At 39.7% G+C, this 15,244-nt stretch overlaps 1 protein-coding gene across 1 annotated transcript in view; it reads left to right on the top strand.

The window, feature by feature from the left end:
* Positions 1–15,244, top strand: part of POU6F2 (POU class 6 homeobox 2) — a 294,805-nt gene that overhangs the window by 188,938 nt on the left and 90,623 nt on the right. Inside the window, exon 5 of the mRNA XM_027900608.1 lies at positions 12,801–13,102. Within this exon, the coding sequence (XP_027756409.1) occupies positions 12,801–13,102 (302 nt within the window). The remainder of the gene's footprint in view (positions 1–12,800; positions 13,103–15,244) is intronic.

Raw genomic sequence — 15,244 nt, 5'->3', positions numbered from 1 at the left:
AGGTAGTAATCACTGGTGTAGGAAGGAAAGAGACTTGCACAATGCTTCCAATTTCATGAGAATCATAACAGTCTGGGCACAAAGCAGCACAGTCTTATTAGCAGAGGAAGTGAGGTCAGTACTCTTCAGCTTCTAAACAAGATGACAGAATTTATGAAGCATCACGGCAGCAGGATGTGGTTGCCTGCAATCTATTCATATAACAAGCCCACCGGGGTCCTATAGTTACCACCCTTGAATTTGTTTTCCTTTCTTCCTTTTCTTTTGTCATCCTCCTGTTTCCTTGGCCTATCGTGCTGCACTGGAGGAATCACTTTATTACCTGTGATGTCTTGTAATTTTCTTTGGGATTTTTTTTTTTAATTGTTATTATCATTAGCTAGTTTAGTTTAGCTAGTTCCATCAGTGTGTCTCTGATTATAGAGGTGCTCATCATGGGTGTGCAATGAAATCCAAGTACTAGTCTTCCAGGAAGTCTGGGATTGTTTTTCATTAAAAGGCATCATCTAAATCTGGTGTGAGACAAGTGCCTAAAATGTGCCTGAGCTGAGAGTTCATTTTAAAAGACATCCTGATTGTTGGAGATCTCAAAAAGTGTTATGGGCTGCTGGGAATAAAAGCATTACCCCGACAATATCAAAAAGTAAGAAAAATTAAAATAAATGTGTGCTTTTAAACCCCCTATCTCTCATCAACACAACATGGGTGTAGCTCTATAACAATCTTTTCCATGGGGAAACAAAATTTTGTGTATCTTTGACCCCCTTTTTTTTTGAGGATTTTAGCACACATTGCTGGGCTTCACTAATTTAGCTTCCTGTGGTGAGAGAAGTGAAGTTTATTTTCCTTCTTTGCCTTTTATAGAACAGAAAACTGCTGTGCACGTATGGTAGGTTCAGGAATAGGAAGTGGATTCCCAGGTGTTGATTTTCACCTGTAAGACAGTCACTCCTAAGTCCCTGTTTCTGATCTGACTTGTTCTGTCATACAGGATATTTTTAAATTGTTTTTTCTAATTAGTAAAACTGTGCTTTATGTCTTGGAAGTGCAACATCCAGATGGGAATAGTATGTGTCAGTACAGCATATTTAATTATTTATAACTGCTTTCTTTGTTTGATAGTTTGATTGTTATTTATTTTATTTTCCACCCAAAGGTTTGATCACTTAAACAGCCTGGAATCAAACATTTGGCAGTGTTTACAAATTACGAAAGTGGTTTCTGATTAAAGTGTTCTGCGGGAAGATTAAAGTTGCAGATCAGAATGTAAGCCAATGGCACTCCTCTGAATTTCAGCAGTAGAGAGCTGCTCTGTGGCGTGTGCTCTGCATTCCAACCCACGCTGGCACAAAAGGCAGGCAATGCCTCTCACATTTTCCCTGTGCTCTTCCCAGGGCTGTTTCTTTAGAATGCTCTTATGGCAGGGGGGAAACTGAGCCCTCTCAGCCAAGTGAGATGCAATTTTGCACCCATCAGACAGTACCTGACAAAAAGGCCACTCCCAGTTGCAGCTGAGAAAGTGACAGACTCATGCAGGCATCTAAAGCCGATATATCTGTCTTGTGGATGTGTTCTGATTAAAGCTGAAGATCATTGCGACATCAGTTAAATCAGCAAAACTCCTAGCACTATTTTTGCATTAACTCAGACGTGTGAGATCAGACACGTATCACTCTGTGAGGTAATTAAGGGCTACTACAATTAATCTATTTAAGAATGCCACAGCTTACAAAAAATAAAATAGAAATAAATATGGAAATTACTTCTGGTTTTGTCAGTACCGTCAGAGGCCTCATGTTCTTGGTTTCCTCTCTTAATTTTCTAGTGCAAAACTTTAAAGCATAAGATGCTTTCCTGGCATTAGTTTCTATCTATGTGATCCATAATCCAAATGGTCAGCAGTGTATACTGCAAATCTCCTAATGAAATGTTTTCCATTGGGTGATTGCTTACAGAACATTTGCCTTCACTTATGGGTCTTATCTTTTTAGGTGTTTTTCTGATGCACTTCTCAAAAGCTCTAATGATTGGGTAGCTATTTGCAAAAAAAATATCCCTAAACTTCCCGAAAAATTAAAGGAAGAACTTACAAAACTGCTTTTGCCCATAATCATGTGAACAATATTTTGAGAATAAAGCTTAGCCAAATTGGCATTTGCTTCAGTTCTCTGTTCAAAGATGAGGATTGCTGGAGTGCCATTATAGTTCCATAAGCTATAAAAAAGTAAATGTCTACAACTGGACAAGAAAAGAAGCTGCAGGGGCCATATCTGCACCAAGAGGAGGCTCTGTTTGAGAGGAAAGGTGTTTGAACCACTGGAGATGATGGCCATTGGAATTGCCATCCCCAAGATAATGCTGGAGGACATCTGCAGAGCCGGTCATTCCAGGTGGTCTTTAGACAAACATGAGTCCAAAAATTGCCTTTTTGAAGAGTGTGGGAGAAAGGGAAAGAATGGGGTGGTGTTGTGGTCACCTGATGCTGGGCTTGGCTCTGTCTCAGGGATGGAGATGAAAGAATAGTTTGCCCCATGCTCCCTGGCACTTGGATAGAAAATCAAAGCTTTTTCATTTCAGCTTCGTTGAAAACACACAGTAGAAAAACCATTTATAGTTGGCAAATGGAAAAGTTTTAAATTGATGATGGAAGAAATATTCATTTTCAAGCTTCTGAGCGAGCTATTAAAATCAACAGAGTAAAGACAAAATCCCTGGCACTGACAGTGAAAGGAACAGTTTTTTGTATCTACTTAGTTAAAACTTGGCAAAACAAATCTAAAGTAGCGGTTTCAGATTTCCATGTGCCCTAACTGTGCCAACTTTTGTTCTCAGTGTTGCTATGGTAGAAAGTTCACCCTCTGGAGAAGCCTTTTTTCCACTAACTTTTGAAATCAGAAGTCAATTTAAGCAAAAAGCTAGATCTTGTATCAGCACTGACATGTGTTTCTTTGTTTTGTACTGTTGAATGGTCCAGACTTTTCATTCAAATATGCTATTTTGAAACAAGCTTATCTCCATTTAATTGGCATTGGAGTTAGTGAAGTGAATCTAGTAATGGTGTTTGCCCAGTATTAATGTACTTTTTTCACCTGTACCTGTCAGTGGGTTTCCACAGGAGAATGAGAAATTCACTAATTTTAAAAGCAAGGAAATTTTTGAACAGCAAATTCTCTCTTTTTCCCCTCCCTCTCCACCAAATATCATTATCTATGGCTATACATTAGCAATCAGTTTCACATTACAATCAATATTTTCATTATCACCAAAATTTTCTTAATTGTCCACCGTTAAAAGTTAGCTTTTGCATTATTTTATGAAAAGATTAGGACAACAGAAGAAAATGTTAAGAGAAAATGATAGTTGGTGTTTGGAAACTTCACACAGCTTGGATATATCACTACCAGTATGTTTCTATAGGAGGAATAAAACATACCTATTAAGATACATTCTCTTATGAATTTTTTTTCGTAATTTTAGAGCAAATTCTGGAGGATTCTATTATAATTCTTAAAAGGATAACATTAACAGCAGATGTTATATAGATGTTTAATATCTATAACAGTCTTAATGCATTGGCAATGTTTTGTAGTATCATTTAGGTTTGGTATAGCTAACATGCAGCTGATGAGACCTAAACCCTTATTTAAAATATTTCATTATCCTGAATATTAAAATTAGGGCAATGTTGCCTTAAGGAGGGCAAAGACTATCTTCCTGTTAGTTTTCTTTGAGAATCACTGATTAGCAACCAAATGTATCTTTTCTTCTCTGGTCTGGAAAAAGAGGTATTTTCATTGATAAGGATAATAAGGATAATACTAGTTACTGCATCAACAGGGCAGCAATATTCTGTTCTGACTGAATTCGTGTACATAAATAGTGAATTATTTCTAAGTAGGTCTTTTGCCAATTGTAAATTCATCCTTTGGATTTTATTCCCTTTGTATAACTGGTGACTCCTGCTCCATGTAAGTAAATACATTATTCAAGTTGAAGTTCTTTTATTAATTGCTGTGCATTCCTTTCAAATTCAAAATAATTGACCCTGAAAAAGCAGCTTAATAGACAAAGTAAGATCTAAATGGAGTTTTTTCAAAGGCCTGCTATTAACTGCTAGTTTTCATTGCACACAAAGGTATGAAATCTCAAAAGCATGGGGTTTCCTGATGTGCTTGTGGAAGCCATGAAGTGGGCAGTGCATTGACTGGGCAGCTGCTCTGCTGGACCCCTCAGCCCTTCCCTTCAGCTGGGCACGATTCTTATCCTAACACAGGAGTGTGACTGACTTCACAGCCTGTGAGTGAGGATTGACTAAAAGATCTTCTCCCTAAATCTCCCACACAAACTCTGTACTGGTGAGCAGCGTGTCTATCTGAATAGCCAGGTTGTTTATTTCAACAGTGAGCGGGAAATTAGGTAGGTGGGAGCACACGAGCACCCAAAGAGCAGCTAATTCACTGTTGCTGTGCAAAGGTGGTAGATGCCAAGCAGAGCTCAGCTAGGATTAGCATCTGAAGCAGCAACTTTTGGCTGATGAGCTGTTGAGACAGGAAAGAAATCTGATATTCAGCCACTCTCATTTTACTGCAAATTAAAACTGAGCAGCCAGCCCACCTGTAGCAAATGACCAGCTGCACAGTCCAGGACCATTGCCTAACTACTGTTTAACTTTGTTTTGAATCTCTTCTGCAAGTAAAATAAACTAGTACAGGGGATACAGGCAAACTGACCTCTAGTCAGCTTAAATATTACAAAAAGGAAATGGCTACAGATACTGTGGTATGTTTTGAAATGCACACAACTAAATACAGTATCATCTACTCATGGCATAGAATAAAAAGCAAGGAAGATTCTTAAAGACGGCAAAATATAGCTACTGTGAGTCAACAGCAGGCAAGCATCATGTACCTTGCTAGTGGTATGACAGATTATCAAATTGAAGTTCGCCTGCCAGCTCTTCTACAATTTCTCATGTGGAGGGAGTTGTATAGCCTAGAGAGACATTGATCCCTTATCTAAAGAAAGAACACCTCCATCTTTTGCTCTCATACTGACATTACAGCACCCTGCACAGAACCTTCTCACCAGCCCAGTGACTTGTGCTCGAGATTATATTCTGTACCACAGCTATTAAACAATACCTTGTGCCATTCAGAGAAAGTTTTTTAGTCCATTTTTATTCTTCAGTGACTAATGTTTTGTTTTGTTCTCTTCCCCACATTTTTCACCCTGTTGCTACCATTTTTAATTTTTCATGTCTTGGTAAAAGCAGAAGTTCAAGGCTATATTGAGAAAAACAGGGCCTGTTAACAAGGTTGAAGCTCAAGTCACTGCTCCAGCAGGGACTTTGTCTGCAGCCAGGTAGAACCACTACTTTTGCACCTGTTTCTTGTACTTGCTCTTGTAGTTTTACTGATTGTAAAGAAAAGAAATGGGTTGAGCTGCATTTTTTCCCTTTCTCCTTATAGCTTACAAGTTGCTGTTCTCTGAGTCATTCCATGGCCTCTTCTCACTGCTGTTCAGCTAACTTCTCTGGCTGGAATTCATACACTGGAAGCAGAATTTAGAGCTGCTTAAATCTTGGAGTTCTTAATAAAAAACAGAGTTGTCTCAAGTCTACCAGCTTTCAGAAAAGACTCAAAGTGAAAAATGATAGAAACACAGTTATAATGAGAGTCTGAGAGATGAAAGCAACCAGTCATACCACGTCAAACTAGGCTCAGTAGCCTTTGTTGCTTCCCTCAGTTGAGGCCGGGGGGATGTGACATTGTCCTTTGCCATTCTCAGGACACTTTCACAAGCTCAGCATACACACCAACCTTTTAAACCACAAACACTTTGATCCACTATTCGATTGCATTGTCAAAAAAAACCAAACCACCCAAACATATGCATGCACAAAACACACAGTACATTTCACTTACAGGAACTTCACTTTTAGTTAAGGAAACATGACTCGCTTCAAAGACTCTTTGAAGAGACTTCTTATAATTCCAGATCTTCAAAGAACCATTGCTGAAGCTGTACCTGGATAAATATTTCTTTGTCAGAGGAGCCATTTGCCGTAAACAATTATATAGAAGATGCAACTGCAGATCTATTATCTGAAAGAATGCAAAATCACTCTTTGAAGCTACTAGGCAGTTCGACAAGCTCCTCTTGACGAGACTTTGCCCCAGAGCCTCACATACCCCCCTTGTCAGGAGAAATGGCAGGGCAACTGGTAGAATGGGGACCTGTGACTCTCTGAACTGCAGGACAGGATTCTGGACAACCTTTTCTGGGGCTCCTGGGGCTTCATGTTGTTGCTCTGCTTTTTCTACGTGTATTGCTACTTCGAGGCACGGCAAACACTTAGTCTGCATAAGTGCCATTGAAGTTATGGTTCCCATCAATATTAGAGCATCTTGAAAGACTTAAGGAGAGAAAAAAAAAAAAGGCTGCAGTTCCTATCATTAAAGATTGTATGTGCAGAGAGTGCCCTGACTTTGTCTGATGTCCATTGTAAGTCATGGCCATTGTCCTCTAAGTCAGCAGACTGTTGTTTCAAACTTAATTTCTTAGTGTCATTCATCTGTTCCCTGTCATATTCCTTCAGCTGTAAAATCTTATATTGGGTTCTGTTGGTTTTTAGATGATAATTTTCCCCCTGTTTCTTTCAAAGGAGTCCTGAAGAATTTTTCCCAAGACATTGGGTGTTAGCCTAAATTCTGGTCCATAGAACATTCCTATATGGTTTAGAAATCCAATCTGTAGGAATACTATGCCACTCAAACTAATGTACATTTCAACACTAAGTGTTCTTAAACAATCTGAGATCAGTTCTGCACTCTGTAATTAGAAAACTGCTTTTATCTGACATAAGGACTTAATGTTAAGACCCTACACCTGATCTCTGAGAGAGTCATGTTTTCACCAAAAAGAAATCTGGCTGGTAAAATAGGAATTTACCAGATCTAGATATTGGTTGCTCAACACACAGATTTTGGCATTCAAACACCTACAGTGATGTCATACTATGTTTAATTGCTTGTCTTTGCATGAGAATCCCAAGACAACTCCCTGATTGATCCCCTGTGTCTTGATGATACCCTGACTCCAGTTAATGTTTCAGCCATTTGTACAATATGCAACCTAAGGTCCCATTTGAACTGAGGAAGCAAATGGCTTATTAAAGTCTAATTTCTCCAGCTTGTTCTTGCCTTTGGGCATTTTAAATAGGTTAATGCAATTTTTAAAATACACTCAGGGAACTTAACTCACAGAGTGTTGTCATAAACTAGAGGAAAATAGCCTCTAGATCATCTTAAAATGGCAATTATTCCAAATATGCTTGCCCTGATACTTAGTCAAGCTCTCTACCTAGAACAAATTTTTCTACTTCTTTTTTTTCTAAAGATTTTAGTGCATTATTGTACATTTTAGGTTTGGTAAGGAAAAAAGTGTCAGATTTATTTAATGCAGGGGATCATTTTTCAGGGAAGTTCCAGTATTCATCAAAATGTGGAGACACCACAGGCACCATATAAATTATGATGGTTTTCTTCTTAATATTTCCTTTTTATTGCCTACATTCTTTAAAGTGAATTTAGTGCTCATGAAAGATGCTGGATATGACAACTGTAGAAAGTGAAGCCCTCTGTTTATCTGCAGAATCGGTACAGAGTACTGGCAATGCAAGTTTCTCCCCATAACCCCATCTGTGTTCTGCAGCTCTAACCTTGAGGGATCACCTTTAGGAATGAGAAGATGACTTGGTCTCCTTACTCTTTTTCTCCTTAGCCTCTCTGCTAAAAGTGCAAATAATGATGTCAGCTGATGCCATCCAAGGCCCTAGTCTTTATGATCTTCCTCATTACATGTAGGGAGACCATAAATTTATTACCTTGGCTGTGTGGCAAACTGCTTCCCATGCAGGCTCTCTGTGGGTATCTGTGTGTGAATACAATTTCCATACACTTAATACATCTTCTATAAGGTAGAAAACAGGCAGAAGCACCATTATAGTGAGTGCAATGACTTTTGTTCCTTATATTGACCTAGGCTTGATTTGAACCAGTGATTTAGAAATAATATGCTCTGTATCCCATTACTAATCTCTTCAGCCACAAGTCCAACCCTTCAGGGATTTTTTTTCACAAAGAGGATGCTAACATATTTAAAAGAACTCACTTTTTTTTTTCTCTCAAAAAGAAAATTTGAGCATCTGCAAAAACACGTTGGGCATTTGGCCAACCTAGCCCTCATTACCCAGGAGGGAGAGAATGCAAACGGGCTTGCATTATATTGTTCAGTGTGTGTATTCAATCTTCAGAAATATGTTTCAAGGAAAAGAAAAGCATAAACCTCATTAGAAGAGAAACAACAGGGTGGAAAAAAAAAAAGCCCCCCGATGTCAGTCCGAACGCAAGCCCAGATGCTTAAGTTAGTTACACTTTTCAGTTTAAGGCAATGCAAATCCATTCTCCATTGCTGGGGAAGTGGAAAAAGGCATTAAGCCCTTGAAATGGCAAGAGTCAAGTTCTGTGCTCAGTCAAATAGGAAAAGGTTTAATGTATGATTTTCTTCTTTTTAGTCCATTGTACATTGTATCAAGGCACCGAAGAACAGCTACACAATTATGTAAATGGGAGGATAGATGCTGGAGTAGCACAATAGTTTGTAAGCTACAATTATTTCTTATTCCTCCTACCCTTTTTTCCCTCTTTACACAGAAACAAACATGCACAAAACAATAATGAAATAAATCAGACATTATGTGAAGCTTATCCACAAGAGCAGATTCTAGATACGAATTGAATCCCTGAACATTAATTTGATCTTCCGCCAAGCACTACAGAGGTTTTAAGACTCTGAGTTCATATTGTGAAGGAGAGGTGAAAAAAAAAAAAAAAGAGTCCTCATTTTAAATTGTTTCCACTATGTAAACATTTGTGGGCCTACTTATGTTCCTTGCTTTCTGAAGAATTGTGATCGAGCTTTAAAAGGTATGTTTTTATTTAAAATATAACCAGGGATATTCCATACTTACGTCATAACATGTTAGCCAGAGGCAGCAGGCAATTGCTACTATTTTTAGTTAATACAATCAAGATTGGGAATAGGAGACAGAGCCTTTTCAGTTTTCCCGCTAAAACAAAACTCAGTCATTCCCTTGTTATGGATCAGACAGGTTATTTCAGCATGGTTGCATCAGAGGTGGATTTTTCCCATCACAACACTCTTCTTGACATAGGGGCATTTTAAGTTTCATTTCAGTTTCTATGCAGGTAACCAGCAGAGAAACAGAAAATGAAGCAACACATTTTGTGTAAATTTTGTAAATTCATGACACCACTGTGCCCCAAAGTCAAGGAGGAGCGTGTTCCTTAGGTCATAACTTCACCTAATCCTTTAAGTAGCCTGAGGTCTATGACAAGTATAGATATAGATGACCTAGGAGATCAGAAAGTTTGCTTTCGCTGCCTCTTGACCATCCATTTGCTCCACTTAACTCCATGTCTCTTATTCTAATGCAAATGCTTTGATACTGTGACTAACTGTAATCCGCTTAAAGTGGGATCATAAACCGCGGGGTGATCCCATGGGAAGCCTGCCATGGCACCACAGCAACCACGAAATTCTAGTTGAACCCTAGATTTGAAAACCCTTGTGCCATTGCTTCTTTGCTCATCTTGCTGTCTTCTTGGATACCTGCTATGTATACCTATGGTATATTCAACATGTATTTTCCCTGAGGAAAGTTGAAATGTCACGCAGCTTTTGTGGATTTTCCTCACGGTTTTTCATAGCTTGCATGCATTTTTAGTTAATTGTCCCTTTTTTTAACCACTGAAAGAACTTTCTGCAATTCTTTGCGAGCCTCTTTAAATCTTGAATGCAATTCCGAAAGAAAGTAGGCACTTGTCACTTAAATATGTCAAAGTTTTACCCAGCTCTTAGCCAGTAAGTCATAAAAAAGATTCCTGTGAGGTAGGCAGTGCATGTTATCTTTTATACATGCAGACATTGCACTGTTGTACCACCTGAAATTCCATCAGACTCCAAGCTCTGCAGAAAGTGACAAATGCTAGACAGGTATACGATTTATAATGGATGAGCTACGCAAGCAAGCTCTGGGAGTTGGATTGGATTTGATTGCAAACAATAATATGACACAACTCCTGCTGTGGATACACACATTATGAGAGGCAGTGCAACCCAGCAGCATGAACAACGGACTTGCAGGCATGATCCAGAGCCCTAAAACCACCTACTGTGTGGCTCTGAGGATGCCTTTCCCCATCTAACAGTTCTTCTTCCAATTCCTTACTGTTTGTTTAGCCACAGTATGTTAGGCAGTCATACCTCACTAAGGCACTTCAATGCAGTTTAAAGCTCAGAATGAGGATATGCTTCAAAGAGGCTTTTTAAAGGCATTATATGAAAACTCAAGAAGTTATTTGAATAATATTGTGTGGTTGCTGGCAGTGAACCTGGAAACTTTTCCATGAAGCGACTTTTCTCCATCAACAAGATTTTCCTTCAGGGAATACCTTTCGCCCTAGCAGGAATGTTGTCATTTCCAGTACAAAACTGTATATCAATATTCCTGCAATCACCAATATTCAAGTATTAAGCAGTACTGAAGGCAAAGCTTTTCTACTCCTAGATGAGAAAGTTTTGTCTCATCCTGTCCAATCGTGCTCATAAGATATGAAACGAGCCCTTGTTCCTCTTCATGAGCCATGTGGATTAGAAGTTATTCTTCTGTGGGATGTCATTTAATTCATTTCTTTATTGGAGTCTGTGGATTCAATAAGGGTCTCTTATGTTTGAGGTCTTGTTTCTGGTTATCAATAGTTCATCCAGTCTGCTAAGCTATCACAGGTGAAGAAATGGCCTGCACAAGATAAAGAGCTGGTCTAGATTTCCTTTTATCTATCTCATGGGAATGGGAAGGGTCTTTCTGCCTCTCCATACCTACAGATAGAGCTGGTGAATAGTTTTCCTTGACATCTGAGGTGTTTCATGCTATGGTTAATATTCATCTATGCAGTTGTGTTTTTGTATTCACACCTTCCTGTGCCTTAGATTATATTTCCACTTACTACCCTCTTGGCTTTGGGGCATTTAGGTGCAAGTTCTCATCAAGAAATCGGTGGGAGTGGACCCTTGCTTCTCCAGGGTCATTTCTTTTTCAGGAAATACTATGCATGTTTTTAATCTGATGGCCACTCTCTTTTATGTTGAAACACAAAACTTCTGATGGAACTTTCCTGATGGAAATATATTAGTGTTACCAGTCCTCCTCTCTCCTTATTCAGGTTCCTTGTTGAAGTCACACATGGCTATAAGTCTTGTAAAGGTATATTTGTAGTTTGCTTCCCACATCTATTGAAAGAAAATTTAGAGCAGCTGTGAGTACAGCAATGGATAGCCATCAGCTCCTCCTAACAAGCCTCACACTTTTTCTTCATACAGCCTTTTCTGGTTTGCCCATTCTGCCTCATCTTTCTCCATTTTCTTTTCTTTTTTCTTTTGCTTATTCCAGTTTATGGCTCATTGATTTCATAAGTCGTATCAAGACCTCAGGTTCAACCCCAGGGCACAGACATCTAGAAAGCTGAAATAGGGATGTTGGCATGAAAAGAAAGTGGAGATGACTTGTCTCTATCTGCCAGTCCACAAATAACTTGGTGAACAGAGTTTCTGGCCATGAAATCTGAATGCCATTTTAGAAATAACAAATTTGATTCATTCCCAGTTTACTTTGGCTTCTGTGGTTGGAAATTAGAATACAGGGTGGTGTTGGCAAAGCAGTATACAGAGTGAAAAATAGTGTAATGACCTTGCAAGATGTTCTTCTTGGGATCTTGTAGCTAACTAATGTAACACCTAAGATGTTGATTAAAGTGGGTAAGGCTGGAGACCCAGGTGACTTTTTTTCACGGCATAACTCCAGAAAGCATCAGGCCCTTGTGATGCTCTGGCTGCTGCTTAAAGCTGTTCTTCCTTAGTGACATCCTGATGACACACTTTCTGCCTTCCTGAATTTAATGAAGTGTCTCTGGGAAATCAGGTTTGCTCCTTTGTGCCAGTAGGTTAACATGAGCCACTCATTTCCAAGCCTCATATTTGGAGCACATGCTAGCAAAACACAGCACGTCTTTACTACCAGGAGTAAGTGAGCAGTGCAAGTCACAAGAAGGAATGTATAGCTTTCAGATATAAATTATGAGGAGCAGTTCTTATTTCAGAGACACACATATTTTATGGGGCATTTTTGCTACCTAGGCATTGCACAAGAAATTTCACATCTCAACGTTTTGTTTCCTGATACCTGTTGTATAATGACATGACGAAGCTCCTTTCAGAGCATCTTTTATTTTACAGTTCTGGCTTTCTCCTCCTTTATATAACAGCACCAGTTCATGTTATGAGTTTTTACAATACTGTGTACAGTGACAAGCTGTTGATCTCTTCTCTAGGCACGTAATATTCCCATTAGTTTCACTGGAAAGCCTGTCTGAGCAAAGACTGCTGGTCAGCTCAGACCCCCATCCTGTGGGCAGACCTGTAACTCTTTCAACAGTTTACTTTCATTGCCCCTGGTGAATTCCAGCTCTTACCACAGAATTATACTGGCAGAACCACAGGCTATTTTTTGTGGGAACAATTTCCTGCCACATCCTGAAGTTTGAGGCCACCTGTTCTCAGTGAGCAGTGCAGCCCCCAGCGTAACAGAAAAATAATTTAATCCAAATGTCTTTAACACAATAGAAACTCTCATAACTCCCTGCCCTCTCTTCAATTCACAGCTACCTCATCCCTGAACTCCCAGCTTCAACAGCTTCAGCATCTTCAGCAGCTCCAGCACCAACAGCAGCAGCAGCAAAGCCAGCAGCAGCAGCAAGGTCAGCAGGCACAGACTCCACAGCCACCCCAGCAGACCCAGCAGTCACAGCCACAGCCATCAGCACCACCGCAGCAGAACCAAACACAGTCCCAGAGCCAGAGCCAACCTCCTCCGGCCCCACAGTCCTCCAGCTCCCCTCAGAAACCCAGCCAGTCACCAGGGCATGGCCTTCCATCTCCTCTTACTTCACCAAATCCACTGCAGGTAGGACATTACGTAAAAATCTCCAATGGTCTAACAATGGCAAGTGCATTCTCTTTCACTGCACTGGAAAATCAAGGGATGGTTATGCCTTTTGACCACACAGGCTGAGAAACTCCACCTTGTACTACTTAATCCTTACAGGCATTCATCTTAGAACAGCTAAAAGGCCTGATAAACCAAAAAAAAGCATACCTGATGTTGGTTCTAGGTTGTTGCTTTCTGAAGAGTAAGTCTTTTTCTCCTAGACTCCATGTTGCAAAACCCATGGAAAACTCGCTAATTTTTTCCACAGATTCACCACGTGACATTCGCAAATGGCATTTGTCCAGCAGTTACCCTTTATGATAACCTAAGAGGATAAAAATGTTAGCTGCTCATTACCAGATAGTTCTGACTGTCCCTAAAAGAAATAGAGCTTCTGCTGGTGGACACGTGCAAGGGGTGGATGGGTTATCACAGTCCCAATTTTTATCCTGCTAAGAACCAAATACCTGTGTTAAGATTCTCAGTATAGACTCCAAAGCTAACAATGCTAGTTAATGCCTTTTGTAGATGCTCACTCCAGTGACATGGATATTTTTTAATAGACCAACAGCTTCGGCACCCATACTGATGGTTGGCTCTGCCCGTCTTGGAACTCCTGGGCAGGAACAGGAGAGCTCTGATCCAGTGGTCCTATGTTCTTAGAATTCAGGGGGTTTGCACTACATGGGTCATGCCATATTCGGTTTGACTGTACCCGTAAGTGTGATTCTGAACACCAGGGTAGATTGTGAAGTGAATGGAGTCTCATTCACTAGGCAGTGGAACTGCACTTAGAAACCAGCCAAGTCTCTGTTAATTTTATTTCTCTAAATTTTGAGACATTACTTTAAATGTTTTATTCACACTGATGGATTTGGCTCCGTTTCCTGCAGAAATAAAACTGCATTAGCTTAATAATTAAACAATCCTCTCTTAGACAATTAAGGGAATTGGTTTACAAGAAACTGTGTTTGCCACGTGGCCAGTGAAACCTGCATTAATCTGAGCTTCAACTAAATTGCATCGAATCTGATTTTTTTAAATGGTTTAGATAATAGACTTAAAAGTCTGCAAGAAATGTGTCCTTGCTTGCTGAGCTTTTTCTTATACTAGAGAATAATGTTTCTAAAGCTTCTTTTGTGTATTGTCTAAAGGGCTACTTATGCATCACTTAATGCCCAGTCTATCATGCTAGAGAGTGCTTTGGGACTCTTTTGTATGCAGATTATTGCATACAGAGACACAAATATTTTCAGAGGAGCTTCTGTTACGTTTTATTGGTACAGCTGTATCATAGGCACACTAACTGTATACGAGTATGCCTGCTAAATATTGTGCTTCCAAAGTCATTAAGCTTCACGAACAAAGCAAATGCATGCAGAAATTACAGTTGGGGTAGGGAGGAAGTGTGATTATCTAGACAACATACCTCAAGAGGGTTGTACTAACGCTGAATTTGAAGTCTTAGCTCTCGTGTAGCATCTGGTCCCAGTGTAAATCTCAACAGAATCTGAGTATTTCCACTTGTCATCTGTGATGTACAGGTCAGTAGAAGGACTTTCCACTGTTAGGTTCCCAGGGTCACCTCTCACTTGCAGATGTACAAAAAAAAGTAAGTAAAACCTGGCATGGTAGGTGCCAATGACAATGTTTCTACATAGTTACCTTGGCATCTCTCTCTCTTTAGTTCACAGCTGCCCTTCTGAGGGAAGTCTGAGTGTGGCAGGCAGCAGAAGTGAAAGGAGAGAACCAAGTACTCTGAGAGAGTTTTGGTTCAAATGCTATCCCCTAAACCTTTTAGGAATTGTGATTAGACTTAATGAAAGACACCAGTGTGAGAGGTCTGGTATTCCCCCTGGGCTGAGCTTACCCAGTACTGGTAAGCCAGCTGCGTGACTGGGACACTTTCAGAACAGCAGTAAAGGAATTAGACATCATTTGCTGTCAGTTCTTTCTAAGCATTAAAAAGTTACTAATAAATTGTGGAATAAGTATTTTTAGTGTTCTTTCCTCTTTGATCCTTGTCATGTAAATAGCTACGAAAACCCAAAGTTTGTTCACAAATACACTGTGGACTGACATCCAGAAGAGAAGCCAGAATTCACAGAATCGCAGAAT

The sequence above is a fragment of the Empidonax traillii genome, unplaced genomic scaffold, assembly GCF_003031625.1.
Source record: "Empidonax traillii isolate 1590-97213 ecotype Southwest subspecies unplaced genomic scaffold, ASM303162v1 scaffold741:size898883, whole genome shotgun sequence".
NCBI lineage: Eukaryota > Metazoa > Chordata > Aves > Passeriformes > Tyrannidae > Empidonax > Empidonax traillii.
The sequence above is the reverse complement of the archived record's forward strand: the minus strand, read 5'-3'. Positions and strand labels throughout refer to the sequence as shown.